The sequence below is a fragment of the Lepisma saccharinum genome, chromosome 23, assembly GCF_977018435.1.
Source record: "Lepisma saccharinum chromosome 23, izLepSacc3.1, whole genome shotgun sequence".
NCBI classification, from domain to species: domain Eukaryota; kingdom Metazoa; phylum Arthropoda; class Insecta; order Zygentoma; family Lepismatidae; genus Lepisma; species Lepisma saccharinum.
In genome coordinates this window covers 47093757-47112363 of record NC_139251.1, presented here as the reverse complement: position 1 = coordinate 47112363, position 18607 = coordinate 47093757, and the positions used below count along the sequence as shown (strand labels likewise).

The following is an 18607-nucleotide window of genomic DNA, read 5'->3' as shown; positions in this document are numbered from 1 at the left end:
GAAAGCAATAAGACAAAATTAATTTCTAGTCATTCGATTGTTAACAAATTCTTGGAGTTTTTATGTTTTAAATACAATCAAATATATTAAATTAATTGAAATAATCAAAATATGAAGTTCAACCAAGGAGCCGCAGCATGGAGCCGCGCTAGTCTAGTCTGACAACCTCGTGGGAGATCCCCAGAATTGGTTGGAATTTATCCAGCCTTGTCCCCGCACCCAGCATCATGTCAATGGTTACCTGAGAGCAACCCTGGGGGATAAATGCTGCCGGAGCATGGTGCTGATCACCAAAATGTCCTAGATTGAGAATGTGTGGAGCCCACCACACCACTACACGTTCTTTCATGACACGGTGCTATATGCATGGGGGAATTTACATTACCTTTACCTATGGGAACTCACCCAGGATGATGATGACGCAGGAGAATACATGTTGCTAAATTCCACTCCACTGAGTGTATGTTTTTGTTCAAAAGTAAGTTTATAGACATTCCAGCACATTTATCACTTCTAGGTGATTCACAAAGCACTTCTTCAACATTATTGAACTTTGCAGCCCCTTAGATTGTTTAGACATATCGACAAATCCCAAATTACACTGTAAAGATTTATGAGAAACACACCAATACCGCTCTCAAAATCTACTATGCACGGGCACTATAATTCACACCTGGTTGTCTCGTTGTTCTTACCAACAAAACATTTCACAATAGTTAAGCTTATTGTAGTTCGAATTCAGAAATCCAAATGTACCGCGCAAACAATGGGAAGGTGGACTGGTGATCGTGTGTTCTTGTAGGCATCGCATTTGTCTACATTAGCAGCTTACAATGAACCAAGAACTTTATTTAGTTAAAGCTCATTGTTCACAGAAAAAAAAAATGCATGTTCTTTGAACATTGTTGCAGCTGATGTACAAAACAACTTTTTTCTTTTAAATCATAGTTGCCCTCATATTTAATTTTCAAGAATTTGTGTTTATTTTCAAGGCATTCACTATTAAAGATGCGTGTGTTTGAAATGTTGTGCTTTTCTCCATGCTACATGGGAATAATAATTCAAATTATTATTAGTAGTATTGTTAATATTATTATTATTATTACTATTTATATTTTTATTACTGTTGCAGATCTTTGACTGTGATAAATTAGCCATTTTTAATTTTTTTCTACAGAATTTTCCATAATATTCCAAAAGCTCAACGGGGAGTTTAAACCCGGTAACGCCACTGCGTCCCATATAATAAGTTTGGAAGCCTCCATATTAAAAGCGTAATTTTAATATAATTGATTCCAGCGTCATCGTCGGGAAATGGCTGTACTACAGATTATTTACATCCCATAGAATAAGTTTGGATACTTACAGGTTTAAAGGGTAATTTTAATATAGTTGATTTCAGCGCCGTCATCGGGAAGTAGCAGAACTACTAATCATGTACCTCCCCCATCGAACATGTCCAGGATATGGTTGGTCGGCAACTTGTTCGCCATGGTCCTCCAGCAACCACTGTTAATGCTTTGTGGACTTGCATACAAACCGCGTGGAGGGAGATTCCCCAGGAACATATCCAAGCTCTCCTTGATTTCATGCCACGACGTGTAGAGGCTCTGTTTGCAGCACATGGGGGCTTCACACCATACTAAATTCTCAAGGTCAGAGATCATATACAGGTCTGTAACCCTAATCATTTGTGTATTGGCATGTACCTAATCTGTGGTACAAAGTTCATTTCAATCATACGTTTCCTTCTTGGTGTTGCAATTTTCACAAACAGCAGTGTATATTAAAATTACCCTTTGAACATGTTTTAATCCAATCTTATTCTATGGGACGTAAATAGTCTGTAGTTAGTTCAGCCATTTCCCGATGATGGCGCTAGAATCAACTATTTTAAAATTATCCTTTAAACATGTAAGGTGCGTTGCAAAATGATAAGAACGCTGTGGGAAAGTGTACAAAGTAACGAAAATAAGAGTACGAACATATAATCAATGGTTATATTATTACAGAAAGAGCACACAAATCGTTCTGAAAAGTAACCGGCATGTGACAACAAGGGCAATATGTACAGTTTAGAAAAAAAGACAAAACAGGCCACTCCGACCGTTGAAAAATGATACGAACACTATCACTTATTAGCCAATAAAGGAACCTTGTCGGTGCACAATACGGAAAACTCTATCACACATGTTATCCACGAGTGTTTGCAACAGAGTAACATCGAGATCGTTCCATGCAGCAACAATAGCATGTCGTAGACCGTGGATGTTGTTATACTGGGTACCATTGGCGTATACAGCTCGGCAAAGAATACCCCAAAGGTTCTCCATAGGATTAACGTCTGGAGAATTAGCAGGCCAAGCCATTGCAAAGACGTTCTTCTCCAGAAACCACATTACAGTGGATTCAGCCGTGTGTATTGTGGCGTTGTCTTGTTGGAACGCCCATGGGGTGTCAGATATGTGTGCAGCAAAAGGCAATAGGTTGTCCTCCAGTATGGTTTGGTATGCTGGTGCATTCAGACGACCCGTAGGAAATGCTAGGTTGGTGGTGCCATGATATCCGAAGCCACCCCACACCATTAGAGACTGCCCTCCTTGCTGTCGCTTGGAGAAGATCCGTTCCTCTTTGCGTAGATCGTGCCAATAATACCGCCAGCCATCTGGACCGTCTAAATTGATTTTTTTCTCGTCGCTGAAGATGACACGCCGCCATTCCTCCTTCCACGTCACGTAAGTCCTGGCCCAGTCGACTCGCCGATCTTTATGTTGTGCAGTGAGTCGCGGCTGTACTTTAGCTTTGTGATAGAGAAGACGATTGCACCGTTTGACAGTCCTGCAGAGCGTGGATTTATGTACACGCATATTCGGATCGCGAGACAACTGTCCAAGTGATGTGTTCCCAGCTGCCAACTTCCTCACAACAGAACGTTCCTGCCGCGGCGTTAATTTTCGCGGCCTTCCCGGCCCTTTCTTTATACCATATTGTTCCCTTAATCGCAGATAATTGTTCACCACACACGCACTCCGCCCAAGCCGACGTGCGATCACATTCGCAGCCACTCCCTCTTCTTTATAAGCCAATATCTGGCCTTTTTCACGTTCTGACAACGCTTTTCCACGGCCCATTCTACTACACTTGTCCGCACGACTTCCTCGCCACCTTTCCTGGGCAAATCACTGTTAACAACTGTCTGCCGTTGGTGCGTGCTGAGACGTGTTCATTCGCTGCCTCTGGTGTCACGGGAAAGACGTTACCTGGCTCCGTTCTTATCATTTTGCAACACTCGGCCGACCTCGTGTGCCATGCTTTCGTACTTGCTCGTACATATACCCGTCTGCGCGAACAGTAACTGCTTTCGTATAATACACACGTCTATCTGTGTCCGTGGCCATCGTTTTTATTTTCGTTTGTTTTTTGTTTTCCCCATTTCGCTATCTGCGGTACCGTTCTTATCATTTTGCAACGCACCTTATGAAAGCTGACTTATTCTATGGTACGTAAATAATCTGTAGTTCAGCCTTTTCCCGATGATGGCGCTGGAATCAACTATATTAAAATCACCCTTTAAATGTGTAGGTATCCAAACTTATTCTATGGGACGTAAATAATCTGTAGTTCAGCCATTTCCCGATGATGGCGCTGGAATCAACTACAGGGTGGGCAAAAAGTCAGGTGACAGCATTGTCATAGGAAAGACTGGTGTGTTGGAGGTCCACTTTGGCTACCTATGATGTTTGGGGGGGAGGGGCAAACCCAAGGACACATGTGACCACCCCGGGCGCCATATTGGAATCGGCCATCTTGAACGCAACTTAGGTTTCTTAAATGGAACCATAGGCATGTGGCATATCATTTCCAATTGTTTTTTCGTCAGGAGTTCAATGCCGCAAACCGTTGTGTCCTATCGTGACCCTTTTCCAAATTATGGCCTGTTTTATCTATGCAGGTATCACTGACTGAATGATGGTGCTGACGACCGAAGAACGTGTGGGGATCATCCTCATGTGTGGAAATCGGAGCTCGCGTGGGTGGCTGCAGAGTTTAATGCATTACACCGCGATAATGAGCCCATTTCCCACAATGGTGTGGCCAAACTCATCAGCATATTCCGAAAGACGGGATCTGTGGCCGATAAAGCACGCAGTGGTCGCCCGAAAACTTCAACAGATGAGGCAAGCACTATCGCTGCCCTCGCATCCTTCTCCAAAAGCACCAGACGTATCGCCCTTGAATCTGGAGTTAGCCGAACGTCCATACGGAGGATACTTGCCGTTAACAAGTGGCACCCATACAAAATTCAGATGCACCAGCATCTGACAGAGGGCGATCCTGATCGTCGCGTACAGTTTGCCGAATGGGCGACGGAGGAACTGGAGACCAACCCGGATCTCCCCTTGCAAGTGTTGTTCTCCGATGAGGCACTTTTTTACGTAAACGGAGAAGTGAACAAACAAAACCACAGTTACTTGAGTGATAACAACTCACACTGGATTGATGCATCGCGGATCGTTGGTTCCGGGAAGGTTATGGTATGGTGTGGTATTTTTGGCACTATGAACATTGGCCCATTTTTCATCTTCGGCACGCTGAACGCCGACCACTACCAACGACTGTTGGATGAGGAGATTTTTCCGTCGGTTTTGTCGGAGGACGGTTCATACCCAACGTTCTTCCAGCAGGATGGAGCTCCTCCCCACTACGGACATTGTTTACGGGACTACCTGGACCAGCAGTTCCCTGGGAAGTGGGTCGGGCGTCGGGGACCGGTAGAATGGCCCCCACGGACACTGGACCTTACGCCTCTCGACTTCTACCTGTGGGGCCGCAACAAGGCCATGGTTTACGCCGTGAAAATCCAGAATTTACAGAATCTGGTGCAGCGGATTGTGAATGCCTATGCTGCTGTGCGTCCAGAGACATTGCTGGCTGTGCATGAGGACTGGAAGAGGCTTGTGGCACAAACCATTGTGCACGAGGGTGGTCATTTCAAGCATGTGTTGTGAGGAGAGGCAAAGAAGGAAAGACAGGCCATAATTAGGAAAAGGTTCACGATAAGACAAAACGGTTTGCGGCATTGAACTCCTGACGAAAAAACAATTGGAAATCATATGTCACATGCCTATGTTTCCATTTAAGAAACCTAAGTTGCATTCAAGATGGCGGATTCCAAGATGGCGCCCGGGGTGGTCACATGTGTCCTTGGGTTGGCCGCACCCCTCAAACATCACACGTGGCCAAAGGGACTTCCAACACACCAGCCTTTCCTATGACAATGCTGTCACCTGACTTTTGGCCCACCCTGTATATTAAAATTACACTTTTAACAGCTTCCAATCTTATTCTATGGGACGTTAATAATTTGCCGTTCAGCCATTTCCCGATGATGGCGCTGGAATCAAATATATTAAATCGATCTTTTAAGATGGAGGGAGGTATCCAATCTCTTCCAAAGGAAGGTACATCTATAATTCTGTCATTTCCCGATGATGCAAATGCCAAAAAAATATATATAAAAAGAAAAATGTGCTGGATAATCATTCATGTGGTGGATCGAGTTGAAAGGTCTCCCATATCATATAATATTTATATAATAATAATGATGAGAATACATTTATTATGAATTGTGTTTTTAATTAAAAATAATAATTATAACTACTACTACTACTACTAATTATTTTTATTAAAATTTTATCATTGAGCTGACCTGCAATAAAAATTTATTGCAACGCCAATGGATCTAAATACTTAGCTCTGCCCCAGACAAAAAATTGTGGTGGCGCCTCTGACTCCTTTGTATATTCACCTCACTACCTCACTTAGTACTCCGACAATTTGTTTCTTTATACAGTATATTTGCAGAAGATACAATTGAATTCAACCTACAATTGCATCAATATACGCTGTATAAAACACACCTTGTTAGAATATTAACTTAATTGATTGTACTTCCCCATCATAGATGCAGTGGCGTGCGGTGACATTTTCCGATGGAGAATTAGATCCCGAAAAATTAAGAGATCCAAGAATTCATTTGATGATCCAGAGTCGAGAGACCAAGGTATATGATGCAAGAAAAACAACATCAGTAAGTGATGACGATATTGACCTAGTAGAAGAATTTGTATATTTGGGAGCAAAAATACATAAAGATGGAAATGAAAGCTATGAAATCAAAAGGAGAATAAATCAGGGAAACAAAGTTAATTTTTCCCTATTGCCGATATTCAAAACCAGGGAAGTACACAGAGTAACTAAGGTTAAACTATATAAATCTATAATCAGATCAACATTGCACTATGGAAGCGAGAGCTGGACGTTCAATAAGAAATCCGAGATGGACCTGGATGCTTTTGAAAGGAAAATTATGAGAGGAATATGGGAACCAGTAAGAGACAGAGATGGATGGAGACTAAAGCCCCTATCACACGGAACTGGATTTCTAGTAGATTGGCGCTGAACTAACTTTTTAGGTAGCAATCATGGCTGCCTGGCTGACTGCTTGACTGGTTTGGAGGAATAGGACATGTTCTAATTGCTACTAATTCTTCGACTAGATTCTGTGGAACAGCCAATCAGAGCAAAGTTTCGCCATGTGAAGATAATCTGTGAGTTTGCAAAGTAGCGTTTTTTGTCTGTGGTTTCCGAGTGCATACAGCACGAAAGGCATGTCGAGTACCATCTATGGTGACCGAGTGCACGGTGTTTACAATTGATAAACTAAAATATTCTTCCATACGTGTATAGTGAACGTTGTAAAGTATGTATTTTATCAGCGCCATTCTTCTCTACCCAAAACTATTTAATATGACGCGATATTCCTTTCGGTTGAATAGTTATCGTATTTTAAAAGTGTGAAGTGATACGTTGTTTACATCTCGCGCGGCCGCCATTATGGGAACGAAAGACTATCGACAAGTACGGTGTAACAAGTACCGTGTGAGGGGAAAACTAGCAAATGGGTAGTCAGTCCAGCGTCAACTAGAGCATTCCTACTAGAAATCCAGTTCCGTGTGATAGGGGCTTAAGATATAACAATGAATTGTACCATCTATACAAATAATTATGTATATCCCACTTTATTAAATTTAAAAGACTAGAGTGGGCAGGACATGTCCAAACAATGGATGCACATCGCATACCCAAGATAGTGGCTTATAGAACAATAGGAGGTAGAAGATCTGTAGGGAAACCCAGGAGAAGATGGATGGAGGCGGTGGAGGAAGATGTGAAAGGAATGTTAGGAATGAGAAATTGGAGGAGGAAAGCATTGGACAGAGAAGCATGGAGGGGCTCTATTATGGAGGCCAGGGCTCGATATCTGGCTGCAGTGCCATAGGAGGAGAAGAAGAAGAAGAAGAATTCATTGTACATGGTACGTTATAGACGGTGTTAAAGGCGGAGCTACTGCGGAGCATGCGCACTCGTCTGGTCCCCCTCGAACATCCGGTTACGCTTACGATGCTATGGACATTAATATGAAAGGGCAAAGTGGAGATTCTTTTACAAGGAAATAGGGTGTCAGCTGTGTAGCATATGGTTGCACAGTTCAATCGGGAACAAATTTATTGAGTCAAGTATCACTTCGTAGGTTTCCGAACGACGTAGAGAGACGAAACCTTTTGATACAAGCAGAACGAGAAAGGATTGGTACCCGGAAAGGATTTTTACGACTTGCATTTTGTTACAAGCATGTTGATCGTTTCTCTGCGTATTGCGTTGTGGTGAAAAGCACGCCTCTTAGTGAGGTTTCAAACCGAAGCGACACGCGACAGCAGTGGTTCGTACCGAAGTGACAAGCGACACAGGTCCATTTAGTCTATAAATAAGCATTTACCGGTCATGGGAAATCAAGTCTCAGGGGGCACAATACACGCCATTGGGAATCTGAGCATCAGGTGCTGCTTGTCATGTCGCTTCGGTTCGAAAAATTTCATTGATCACTGAGGATTCACTTTATTTTAAGTGGCACAGAGATTACACACCGAAGCAACAAGCAACAGCCCCTTTACTCTAAAGGAAACAATTCACCTTGCATACGAGTACAGCAGAGCGAGGCGACACGTTGTATGGTACTGAGAAAACAACAGTCCAGTTCAAGCGACACGTGCATTTTCTCGTGGTGAATTGGTTCGAAGGGAAGCTTTCAGACTGCAGCGATACGTCTCTCTTGGAAACCAACATTAAAAAATAAACAACACCTTCTGAACCACAAATTGCAGGTGTCGCTTGTCGCTCGGACTGGGCCGTTTTATCAGTACCGTGCATTGTGTTGCCCCGGCCTGTTATTTCCGCAAGCGTGACTGGTGAATGGTTTGCTTTTAATCAAATGCTTCTGTGCGAGATCCCGATATCGCTTGTCGCTTCAGTCTGAAAACTCCCTTGTTGCTTGAAGTAAATTCGTGCAAGTGAAAGTAGCATGCAATATCATAGGTTTTCCCTAAATCCCTCAGGCGGAGAGGCGACGTTGAAAGCACATATATTTACTACATTTGTTATGTGTCATTACTTCTGCAGATTTGTTGGCAAAGATTTACTTAAGCATACTTTATAATATAATAATATCACTAGTTTTATAGAATTATCTTTCCCTCACTTTTCCATTTACAAATTAAAAATTGAATATATCTAAACGTTCGTGTACATGAGATACTTGTATGTACGTAGTGTGCTATACAACTGGCGGCCACAAAGACATGTCATATTTTAATAATCTGCTCTGCAGTTGATCATCCGACGGATTCTAGACGTCCACTCCTTCATAGTAGAACTTTAACAAATCTCAACGTTTTGGGAAAACTCTTCGAGAAACTTATCCTAAAAAGACTCAAAGAATTTCGCCTGCTCAAACCCATATCAGGGATACAATTTGGGTTCACGAAAGGTAAATGCACTGACGATGCATTACGCCTGCTATCGTCTACAACACAAAACACTCCAAACAAGTACATGGTTGGAATCATGGTGGACATCGCCGGGGCATTCGACAACTTGTGGTGGCCCAGCCTTTTTCAAACATTTAAAAATATGAACTGCCCAGGTACACTCTTCCTACTTCTGAAAAGTTATTTCTCTAACAGAACAGTTAGCATCAAATATCCGGATCTACAAATGAGTAAGATCACGTCAAAAGGTTGTCCTCAGGGTTCCATTCTGAGATCCGAGCTTTGGAATACTAACTTGGAGCCTGCGCTTATAAAACTACAAGACCATCCAGACATAGACCAGATCATAGCTTATGCGGATGACATTATCATGCTCACTTCCGGTAACTCAAGAAGGGAAATCGAAGATAAAGCATCTACTGCAATCAATATGCTATCCAATTGGTGTGATCATGCTAAACTCAAAATAGCTTCGGAAAAGACTCATTATATTATCCTTAAGGGGAAGTTACAAAGAAACCCTCAAATCAAACTCAGAGAAAGAAACTTAAAAAGAGTAAGAGAAGCTAAATACCTTGGTATTACTCTTCAAGAGAAGATGTTTTTTAACAGACACATAGCCCTGGCAACAACCCAGGCCGAAACAACTATAAACAGTCTAGCCACATTGAGTTCCGCAAACTACAACCTTCCACTATCACACATAAAACATATCTCATTACCATATATAATTCTATTATTTCCTATGGCTCGCCCCTGTGGGCCATGGAAACCAGTAAACAGTACATTAAAAACAGATTGAGATTTTCACAACGCAAAGTGATACTTCGCCTTACGGGTGCATTCAGAACAACCTCAACCCTGGCTCTTCTCATGATTGCGGGCCTACAGCCTATTGAAATCGTTATTAAAACTAGAGCATCAAAAGTATTACTTTAGAAATGGACAAGAGGACGAAATCTATAAACTAATTGGAATACGCCCTGCCACGGTACCAGAAATTTACAACCACTTGTTTAGCGTCTGGCAACAGGAATGGACACAAGCTACGCAAGGAAGGAGACTTCACAGCTTCCTTCCAAACATAAAAGAACGACTTTCGATGGACCATTTCCATCCCACGAGAGGTCTCATACATTTCCTAACGGGACACGGTCCCTACGGTCAACACCTAAATAAGCACAACCTCAGACAGACTGATAAAAGCCTGAAATGTAAAACCGAGACGGACACACCGGAACATAAAGCCTTCTTTTGCCACACATCGAACAAACAAATCGAAGATTTAAGACAAAAGCTACCAAACTTCAACACGTACCAGTTAATAAGAAATCCCGAGCACTTTACGTTACTAAACGACTTAACAAACCTGGTGTCGAAAGAGGAACATTCCCTCTTCAAATCCGGCATCACTCACCTCCCCATTCAACCCCTACCTCCGGAATGTAATATACCCCCCAGAAGATCACAAAGAATCCACCTTCGACAAACTCAACAACAGGACATCCCTCCTTAGGACTAAGATCACCAATAGGATAATGAAGCAGAACCTCCCACAGGAACATCAAGAAGGAGACACTAATACACAAGACAGTGATACGCCAAAACGAAAAAAAAGGTTACGCCTCCCCGGAGAAAGGCAAAGGATGACACTGCAAGGACTCGACCCAGGAACCAACCGAATTTAACCCAGATTTTTCTTTTTCGTTTCTTTCTTAAACTGTAATCTTACACCCCCTTCTATATTCTCGTTACTAAACACACTGCAAACTTCTCTCACTGATTCTTGACAATTCTCTATATTTCCACTACCGAACGTACTAATGTACCCGATACTTCCCAGGAAATCCCTCCCTACTTCTTCCCTTCCTGATGATGTCCCGGGCACCAACCGTCGTACCGATGTTCATCCCAGTCCGACCAACTCTTGCTGGTCTCCCGCAAGTCTCCTTGCATCAGGTACCACTCGTTCTTTCATATCTCTTCCTACTATTAATACGTACATCTCAAAGCCAATAATACTCTCACTATCTCAAACATAACATACTAGAACATAGACCCTGCTTAACATTCATAGAATCGTGTTAATGTCCCTTCCTCATCTCATCCATCAACACTAATGCACACGACACACAATAAAACTTATCCTAAGAAAACATTACCCACCCAATTACACACTTATGTAATTTCGTATCTGTGATCATAAATAATATTAATGTTAAACACTAACACTTATTTACTTCCTACTATTTCTAACGTTTATCTTAATCTTCTTACCTTGTAGAATGATGTGAAACCAACTTTATTCAGGAAAACCGAACAAATTTGGTTCTTCACACTGGGACATTCTTGCCAATGTCACAGTGAATTATTGTAATTAAAAAAAATAAATGGAAATCAAGGATGAATCAAAGAAAAGCGGGGGAATCCGTAAAAAATTCACGGAACTGACGCCCTGGGTTAATTTTCAGGTACCAGGGCATAAGCACATACCTCCGAAAGTAGTTTGACTACTTTTATCCTTATACATAAAATAATAAAAAATCGTTCTATGTATCCATATCTTGTATACTGTTTAGGAAATAAAATTCTTAACAAATATCTTTCTTGACTATTGTCGCACAACTGATGAAAACAAGCGCTCATTTCTTACTTCGTATGCCGGTGAATCTGCACGGGTAACAACGGGGACTGGTCTAAACCGGAAGTTCCGGGGGGACCGGGCAAGACCTCACCAATGTTTATGTTTACATTTTTAACACGGTCTATACTGAAAAAAAAAATTATCACTCTACATGATACTGTTTCCATACCGTCTCTAAGGCGAAAGATGAATGTCCTGGCGCAGTTGTTATTTTTTTCGAATTTCAGTTGGTCTGTTGTCAAACGTATTTAATGCAACAGACGATCGCGGATGATTGAAACAATGTTCAAGATTTTCACACATTGCAATATTCATAAGTCCACTTTGGCTCCACGTAGTTCTTTCCGTAGTAAATAGTAAACAATGCCAACACTAAAGTTTTTGAAGCAAACAAATAGAAATTAACCCGTCCGAAAAACACTAACTTTTCACCTCGGAAAGCGCTTGAACAAAGTGTGACCGCGGCCAGCAAATTTTACCAACTCTATTTGGCGGATGTATCCATGGACATGTTGGTCTCTTAATAGACCGAAAGCTCTGAAACGTTTATCTTCACATAGAATCTGTCATCCGTATGTCAGCTATCATATTTTGTGTTTAGAAACTTTATAGTTTATTTATGAATATAAATTTTAACTAGCTTGGTGGATATGCTACAGGGGTGACCATCCCCCCCAATGCCAATGACACATCTCCCCCAAATCATATCGTTCGCGCCCTCAAACCATATCGTAATCCGCACAAAGTATTTAATTACGACAGCGTGTCTACCGAAAGTAACTTTTTCTTAGCTTTACTGAACACTATACTTGATCTGTCCCTCCTTCCTAAACAGAGATGCCCGTCACTCAAGACCACCCCTAAAATCGTTTATCATAATCGAGAATATAGCTTGTCTTGTAATGCAGCTATAGTATAAAACTTCACATTCACCTCATTAAAGTGCCAAACACGCATCCTATTAACACATCATTGCGAGCAAGAAAATTTTTACATCCATTTCTTTGCAGGCTTTCAAGAATATTAATTTAATAGGATGTCAATACTTTCTTAGTCTTTTCCAGTTTCTCCAAAATTTAGTGTTCGAATTCTCTCTCCACTACAGAAATCCCTTGACAATCTAAGATTTAACACTTTATCAAAAGCTTTCTCTCTCCCCCTTTAAATTTAATAATCAATTTTAGACTTATTGTTGATATTGAAGAATGGATATTGCCTCCTCCAAAATATTAATTCTCAGTCTCCACACCAGAATTTCCGCAACAGTCTAAGGCAATAGTAATACACAAGAATTAGATATCCCCTCAATTTAATGCTGAATCCCCCTCTAATAAAATAACCGCCATAATCTAAGACCTGGAGTGGGATACTGGTCCCCCAAAATTTAATTCAGAATCCCCCCAGAACCCACACGTCAATTAAGGCCTAATATGTAAAAGTTGGAAATCCCCCCCTTAACCTTCGATAATACCCTTAAACACTTTCTTTTCTTCATCTAATGGATTAAATATGGTGCATTTAAGGTGTAAAATCTTTACATATATTTTGGAAAAAGATAGAAATGTTGAATTATATATAATTTTAAGGGGAAAAATCCCCCAAAAAATCTCGATGGGGCAACTTGCGCCATAGTCCTCCCTGTGGGTACCCCTGATATGCTGCATCGCTGACAGTACACTTGGACACTTAATCGTGCAGTTCGCAACACTAAGGACATCAGCAGCTGAACCGATGGCACTCTCGGCTTTCTTCCATCCCTTACGGGCTGGAGAACAAAACACAACCGCACTCCAATTGGACCCTTCAAGGTTGCCGGGGGATTTCTCGGGTTCCTGGTGGCATTGTACTCAGGCTACAGGATGGCCAGGGTGATACTACGCAGATGTTTTGTCATCACGCCGCGAGACGGTGTTGATGGTACCATATCGGACAGGGACGAACCTTGGAGGCATGCAGATTGATATTCTGTTGAGGCAACCCGGAAGAAATAATGAGAAACCAAAAGTTAAAGAATTAATTTGTAACAGTTATGCTGTGTGCCACCACTGCTGGCCTTGCTGTACTGGAGTGCACGCGCATGCATAGACGCATACATATACACAGAGTGTTTTGAAAGTCCTGCAGTATTCTAAAAAGCTAAACATAATGTTGTTCATTTCCTTAATGGCTTGATGAAGAAAATTCTGACATTTGCGCCCTCCCACACTTATCAACCTAGCTACGTCCCTGCGCTCTGGTGTTATCACAATTGGGGAATTCTGTAAATTGACGATGAATTGAGCATAAACCACCTGTCATCATTGTTGGTACAAAGGACAGAGTGAAATGATGCAAGTTCTTTCCAAACGCGTTGAAACATGTCAATATGCTCAACGACGCCATGCTGGTTTTCTGTTCCCCAGATTCGCGCATTGTGCATGTTCACCGTGCCACTAAGCCAAAATGTCGCTTCATCACTGAACACAAGTTTATCACAACATGCTCTTTAATAAGCTCTTGAAATCGTGTACAAAACTCAAAGCGAATGACTTTGAGAGTTTTAGTGATTGCAGAAACTGCAAGCGGTATGGCTTCAGCTTCATCCGTTTCCGAAAGATCTTCCATGCGGTCGCTCGTGGAATATCCAATTCCTTGCTTGCTCTCAGCTTTGACTTTTTGGGGCTATGCAGAAAACTGGCCCGTACACGCTCAATTGTTTGTTCTGGCACTGGAGGATGACCTGTTGATTTTCCCTTACAGATGCATCCTGTATAGCTATGAACTGTTCATATCATCGTCGCATGGAGTTTGCACTTGGTGGATCTTGACTGAACTTCGTTCTAAATCGTCGTTGAGCGACTTACATGAAATTCGAGGACAGCGGATGCTTCCCGCTGTTTGTTGTCATCCTAACTACTGGTGCGGCGGAAACGTACAACACTTGCAACAGGAAACAAAACTTTGTGAGATACTTGTCCTCTAACATCACATTCGAACAAATTGCATCTAATACTATAGTTACAAATAATATTTGAAACAGCTCCAATCATTTAGGACAACCTGTATGTCGTTACGATAGGAATAATGCACTGACATATTTTAATCTAGACAAAGTTATCAATTAAAAGAATGTTACAACCTTTTTCTTTTCTCAGTAGGTCGTACAATATCAGGAAACAGGGTTCTTTGAAAGAAAAAAATTAGGGCAGGCAGGAAAAGATTTTTTTTCTGGAACATGTGCAACGTCCCCGTTTTGGACAACCGGTTGGGTAAAATGGGGTACTCATATGAAACAATGCAAATTATATTTGAAAGAACAAAAACTCAAGTTACCATGAAAAATAGAATAAGAAGACAAGACAGGAAGTATTTTTCATTTTTGTTTTCAACATACGTATATTAGCATCGTGTAGCAAAATGCAGTAATCAATCAAGCACAAAATTTACATATGACGAGATCATCCCCTTCCTCAGCACTCAAACAGGTTCATGTGATTAATTCATTTTGTAACTTTAAAACATTTGATCCATTTTTCATTACCCTAAAACTTTGAGATCGTCAGCGTATAAAATACAAGATGAACCAATAACACTATACATGATAGGAATTAATAAAAATTGTGAATAAAATAATAAAACATTAAAAATTAGCTTTCTTTGTCCGCTGTAGTCACAATCAAAGGATTAAAGAGCTACCAGAGACACAACGTAGATGAAATCCATGGCGCTGACAGTAGCTACATAATTGATGCATTGTTTGTTCCAACAGCATGACTATTTTAATCACGACGAAACACCAATCTTCCCCAATGTAACACGTGAATTGGAAGAAGTAACTTGGTGCAGCGCTCCGTGTTCACAAAGCCTCGATACAAGTCAGACCTTATCCACGTGACATCTTTATTTTTGGTACATTGCTAGGGTCAACCTGTGCCCGAATCAAATTATTCCCAGAATCGCAGCTGCAGTACATGGGGCCAGGTGGCGCTGGGGATGTTTCCTTCGGAGGTGAGTATTCAGTCTCGTACGCATTCAACAATCACGGAATGGGAATGGGGGAAGGGGGGGGGGGGTAATGCGACACCAACGAGACACAACAATACTCCCACAGTTCCTTACGCTCAAGCGAAAAAGCTAGGTCAAGCTGCTGCGGAACTTCGAACTCGCTTAACCTCGAACTCCGCTTCAAGGTTGGAGGGTCATGTCAGTCAGTCAGTCATGGGTACAGTCTCCTATGCTCTCGTATCCAATTCCTATCCTGCGCGGTGTGGTCGCGCCCCCTATATTTGGCAAACCAGCTTCCAGTTAGGTTCCCGCCAATGTGTTGCAACGTCGTTCTGACCATGCGCCGGCCGGTGTGGTGCTGCACGTAAGACGAGAGCGTCGTCTGCTACACTGTTTAGTGGGTCATGAACGCGCCCGGACGTAACCAATATTGCACTCTGTGGTTTGGTGAGAAATGCATCATCATGGCAACCACATACAAGGTAAGTGCAATGTGACATGTCACACGATGTTGGTATTCAACGTGTACGTTTTGTGTAAAGTGTCGTAACGTCATTATTTGTCAAATCATATTCGTGTGCAATGGCAAACCAAGCTTCGGTGACGATTTCGTCATATGGGGTATAGTTCGATGCAATTGGCGTACCGGCATTCTGACGCAATTCCAGTAATAGTTATTATGTTCGATTGGTGGAAATTATGAAAGCGTGGACACTACAAAACACGTCTTCAACGGTGCAAATATGTTTCTCACATAGATACAACAGCAGTGTCAGTTGTGTTAGCATAAATTATGCTTGTTTGTATTTGACGTGGCTGTGGGTAACCAGGTACAGAGAAGCACGTACGCGTGTAGTTAGTAAGATGTTCATGCGTTACTCATCGCCATAATTGACGTGGAGCCTTGAATGAGCCTAGCGAAGATCGATAATGCCCGGTTGCCACGAAACCAAACTACGTCACGAAGGCGCGGTTTCTTTTGCTTTGCAGAAACTCAACGTGGGAGAATATTAACTGTTGAACTTAATGTTAGTCCGTACTTCACGTAACAACTTGTTTTTACCAGATTGAATGCATATATTGAGCACTGTCATGGTTGATATGTGTTGGATAAGCAACTGTCATTTTGTTTTCAATCGAAAGCGACTTTACAACCAAACCACATTCCACGTGAATTTTTACGCAAGAGGAGATAAGCATAAGAGGTTCCTGGGAGGCTTGTTTTTAGCATGTCCAAGTCGTCCCATCTCCCCCCAAAAGAATCGTAATGTGTACAGCCACCCACCGGCAATCAAATGTGAAATTGGAACACCTATGAGCAGATCCTGAAATATTCACTTCCCTGCAAGACGTTATGTGTGTGGCCTAAATCTACGGCGATAAGTGCATTTGTGAATAGCCAATTTAAAATGGCATCTTATAGCACCACCATAGTTATGCTACACACATGATGCCTTTCAGGGAAGCGTGTATTTCAGGATCAAGGTGTCCCATTTGTATTGCCCGTGACTCATCTAATTGTAACAAAGTTGAAATGCCAAGATTTGGTTTGTGCATAATATAAACATATTTTTTTCCCGTAGAAATTAATAGGAAATCCTTCCTGTACTGCAAATACAGTTTACTACGTCGCAAAATATGCACACGTAGCTTTTTCGTACGATATTAATTTTCTCATGGACCCAGAGTTTCTTAACTTTGCGATAGGGAAAAACTACTGTTCGTATAACATTGTGTATTAATCATAAATTTGAAGGCGATAAGATTTTTGAAAGATTTTGTGAAAATGTTTATATTTTAGCGTAATTGAACTTACGCTAAAATATAATTGAACTCTGTTTACACGCTCACTCACAATATCGAGATGATCAAATGCAATACAATACTTTTCAAGTTGCACTAAAAGGTTATCGAAGGGGTGTCCCAAATCAAAGCATCCATCTCTTAGTTTTCCAATTTCCTTTTCCTCTTCCCCATTGCTCTTTACCAGTGGCACTATGCTAAACCTTATCTACCACGTGATTATCTCCCCCCTCCTGTTTTGTCACCTTGTCACCCCAATTTTGGAACCCAATCGCGGAGCGATTTTACAATACCGGGAATTTCTCCATTTTGTTTGAAATTCGGCATACTCACTAAATTAGGGCTCCTAATCATGAATCTGAAGTTAAAATTTGGCGCTCACGTGTCAAACTTGCAAAATAAGAGGGTCAGTCATCGCAACCGACAATGCACAATTGCTCATTATTTATCGCAAGATTTTCCGTTTCGAATACTTAAAGAACGAAATATATATATTCCTGATATTACTACGACCCTAAAATTTAACTATGTTTCCTAACCTAACCTAACCTAGCCTAACCTAACCACGCGCCAATGGTTCGTGGGGCTAGCGCCAATGGTCCGTGGGGCTAGCCATAATTCAGGAATTTCTATACATGAGCGCCAAATTTTAAGTGCAGATTCGTGATTAGGAGACCCAAATTAGTAAGTATCCGAAATTTCAAACAAATTGGAGAAATTCCCTGTATTGTTAAATTATACCTTAAAACCTTTTAGGTCATTTGATGCCATTAACTTGCATCAATTATCGTAGTCCGTGCAAATTTGAGCAGAAATTCTTCTTACACGATGTGGAAAAATCTGTAATTCGTCCGCCATGTTGGAACATGATGACAAAATGAATACTCCAACTAGATGAATACTCCAAGGTATCTAGCGGTTGTAAGGTTGACAGGAGTTTCCTCTTTAGCACAGAAAATGAAATACTTTTGAAAATATTCATGTATCCAGTTGAATCCATATTGTATAATTTTCGGGATTACTGACGATTCTCACCCCTCTCCCGGTTCCGACGTCCATGATTTTCCTTAATTGAAATAAATGAACATGTATTTGAAATAGGATTGCGATTTGAAATATAATGTTTATTAGTGTAATTATGATCGGTGTAGCGGGTTGAATGGGAATAAATGCGGTGTATACATAATTAGCAGGGCTTAAAAATTAACATTACTCCAGCTCCCCCAGAATTTAATTGGCGGTCCTGCGCATAACTCGACCCAAAAGTTAACTGAAATTGTCTATAATA

The 18607-nt window shown here is 41.4% G+C and overlaps 2 protein-coding genes across 3 annotated transcripts in view; both read left to right on the top strand.

Moving 5' to 3' along the window:
• The first annotated feature begins 4307 nt into the window (after window positions 1-4307).
• LOC146005487 (uncharacterized) lies at window positions 4308-5009 on the top strand. Its single transcript, XM_083144732.1, has one exon. The coding sequence runs from the start codon at window positions 4308-4310 to the stop codon at window positions 5007-5009; it is 702 nt and encodes a 233-aa protein (XP_083000858.1).
• A 10403-nt stretch (window positions 5010-15412) lies between these two features.
• sbm (L-type amino acid transporter sobremesa) overlaps window positions 15413-18607 on the top strand; it is a 199233-nt gene continuing 196038 nt past the window's right edge. Inside the window, exon 1 of one of the 2 annotated variants that reach the window (XM_083110004.1) lies at window positions 15413-15519. In XM_083110004.1, the coding sequence (XP_082966130.1) occupies window positions 15483-15519 (37 nt within the window). In that variant the 5' untranslated portion in view covers window positions 15413-15482. Of the gene's footprint in view, window positions 15520-15894; window positions 15999-18607 lie in introns of those variants that run through there. The other variant, XM_083110007.1, reaches the window with a different exon arrangement.

What these genes read in the sequence shown, in the direction of transcription:
- LOC146005487 (XM_083144732.1), top strand. Translation starts at nt 4,308, where the DNA reads ATGCACCAGCATCTGACAGAGGGCGATCCTGATCGTCGCGTACAGTTT.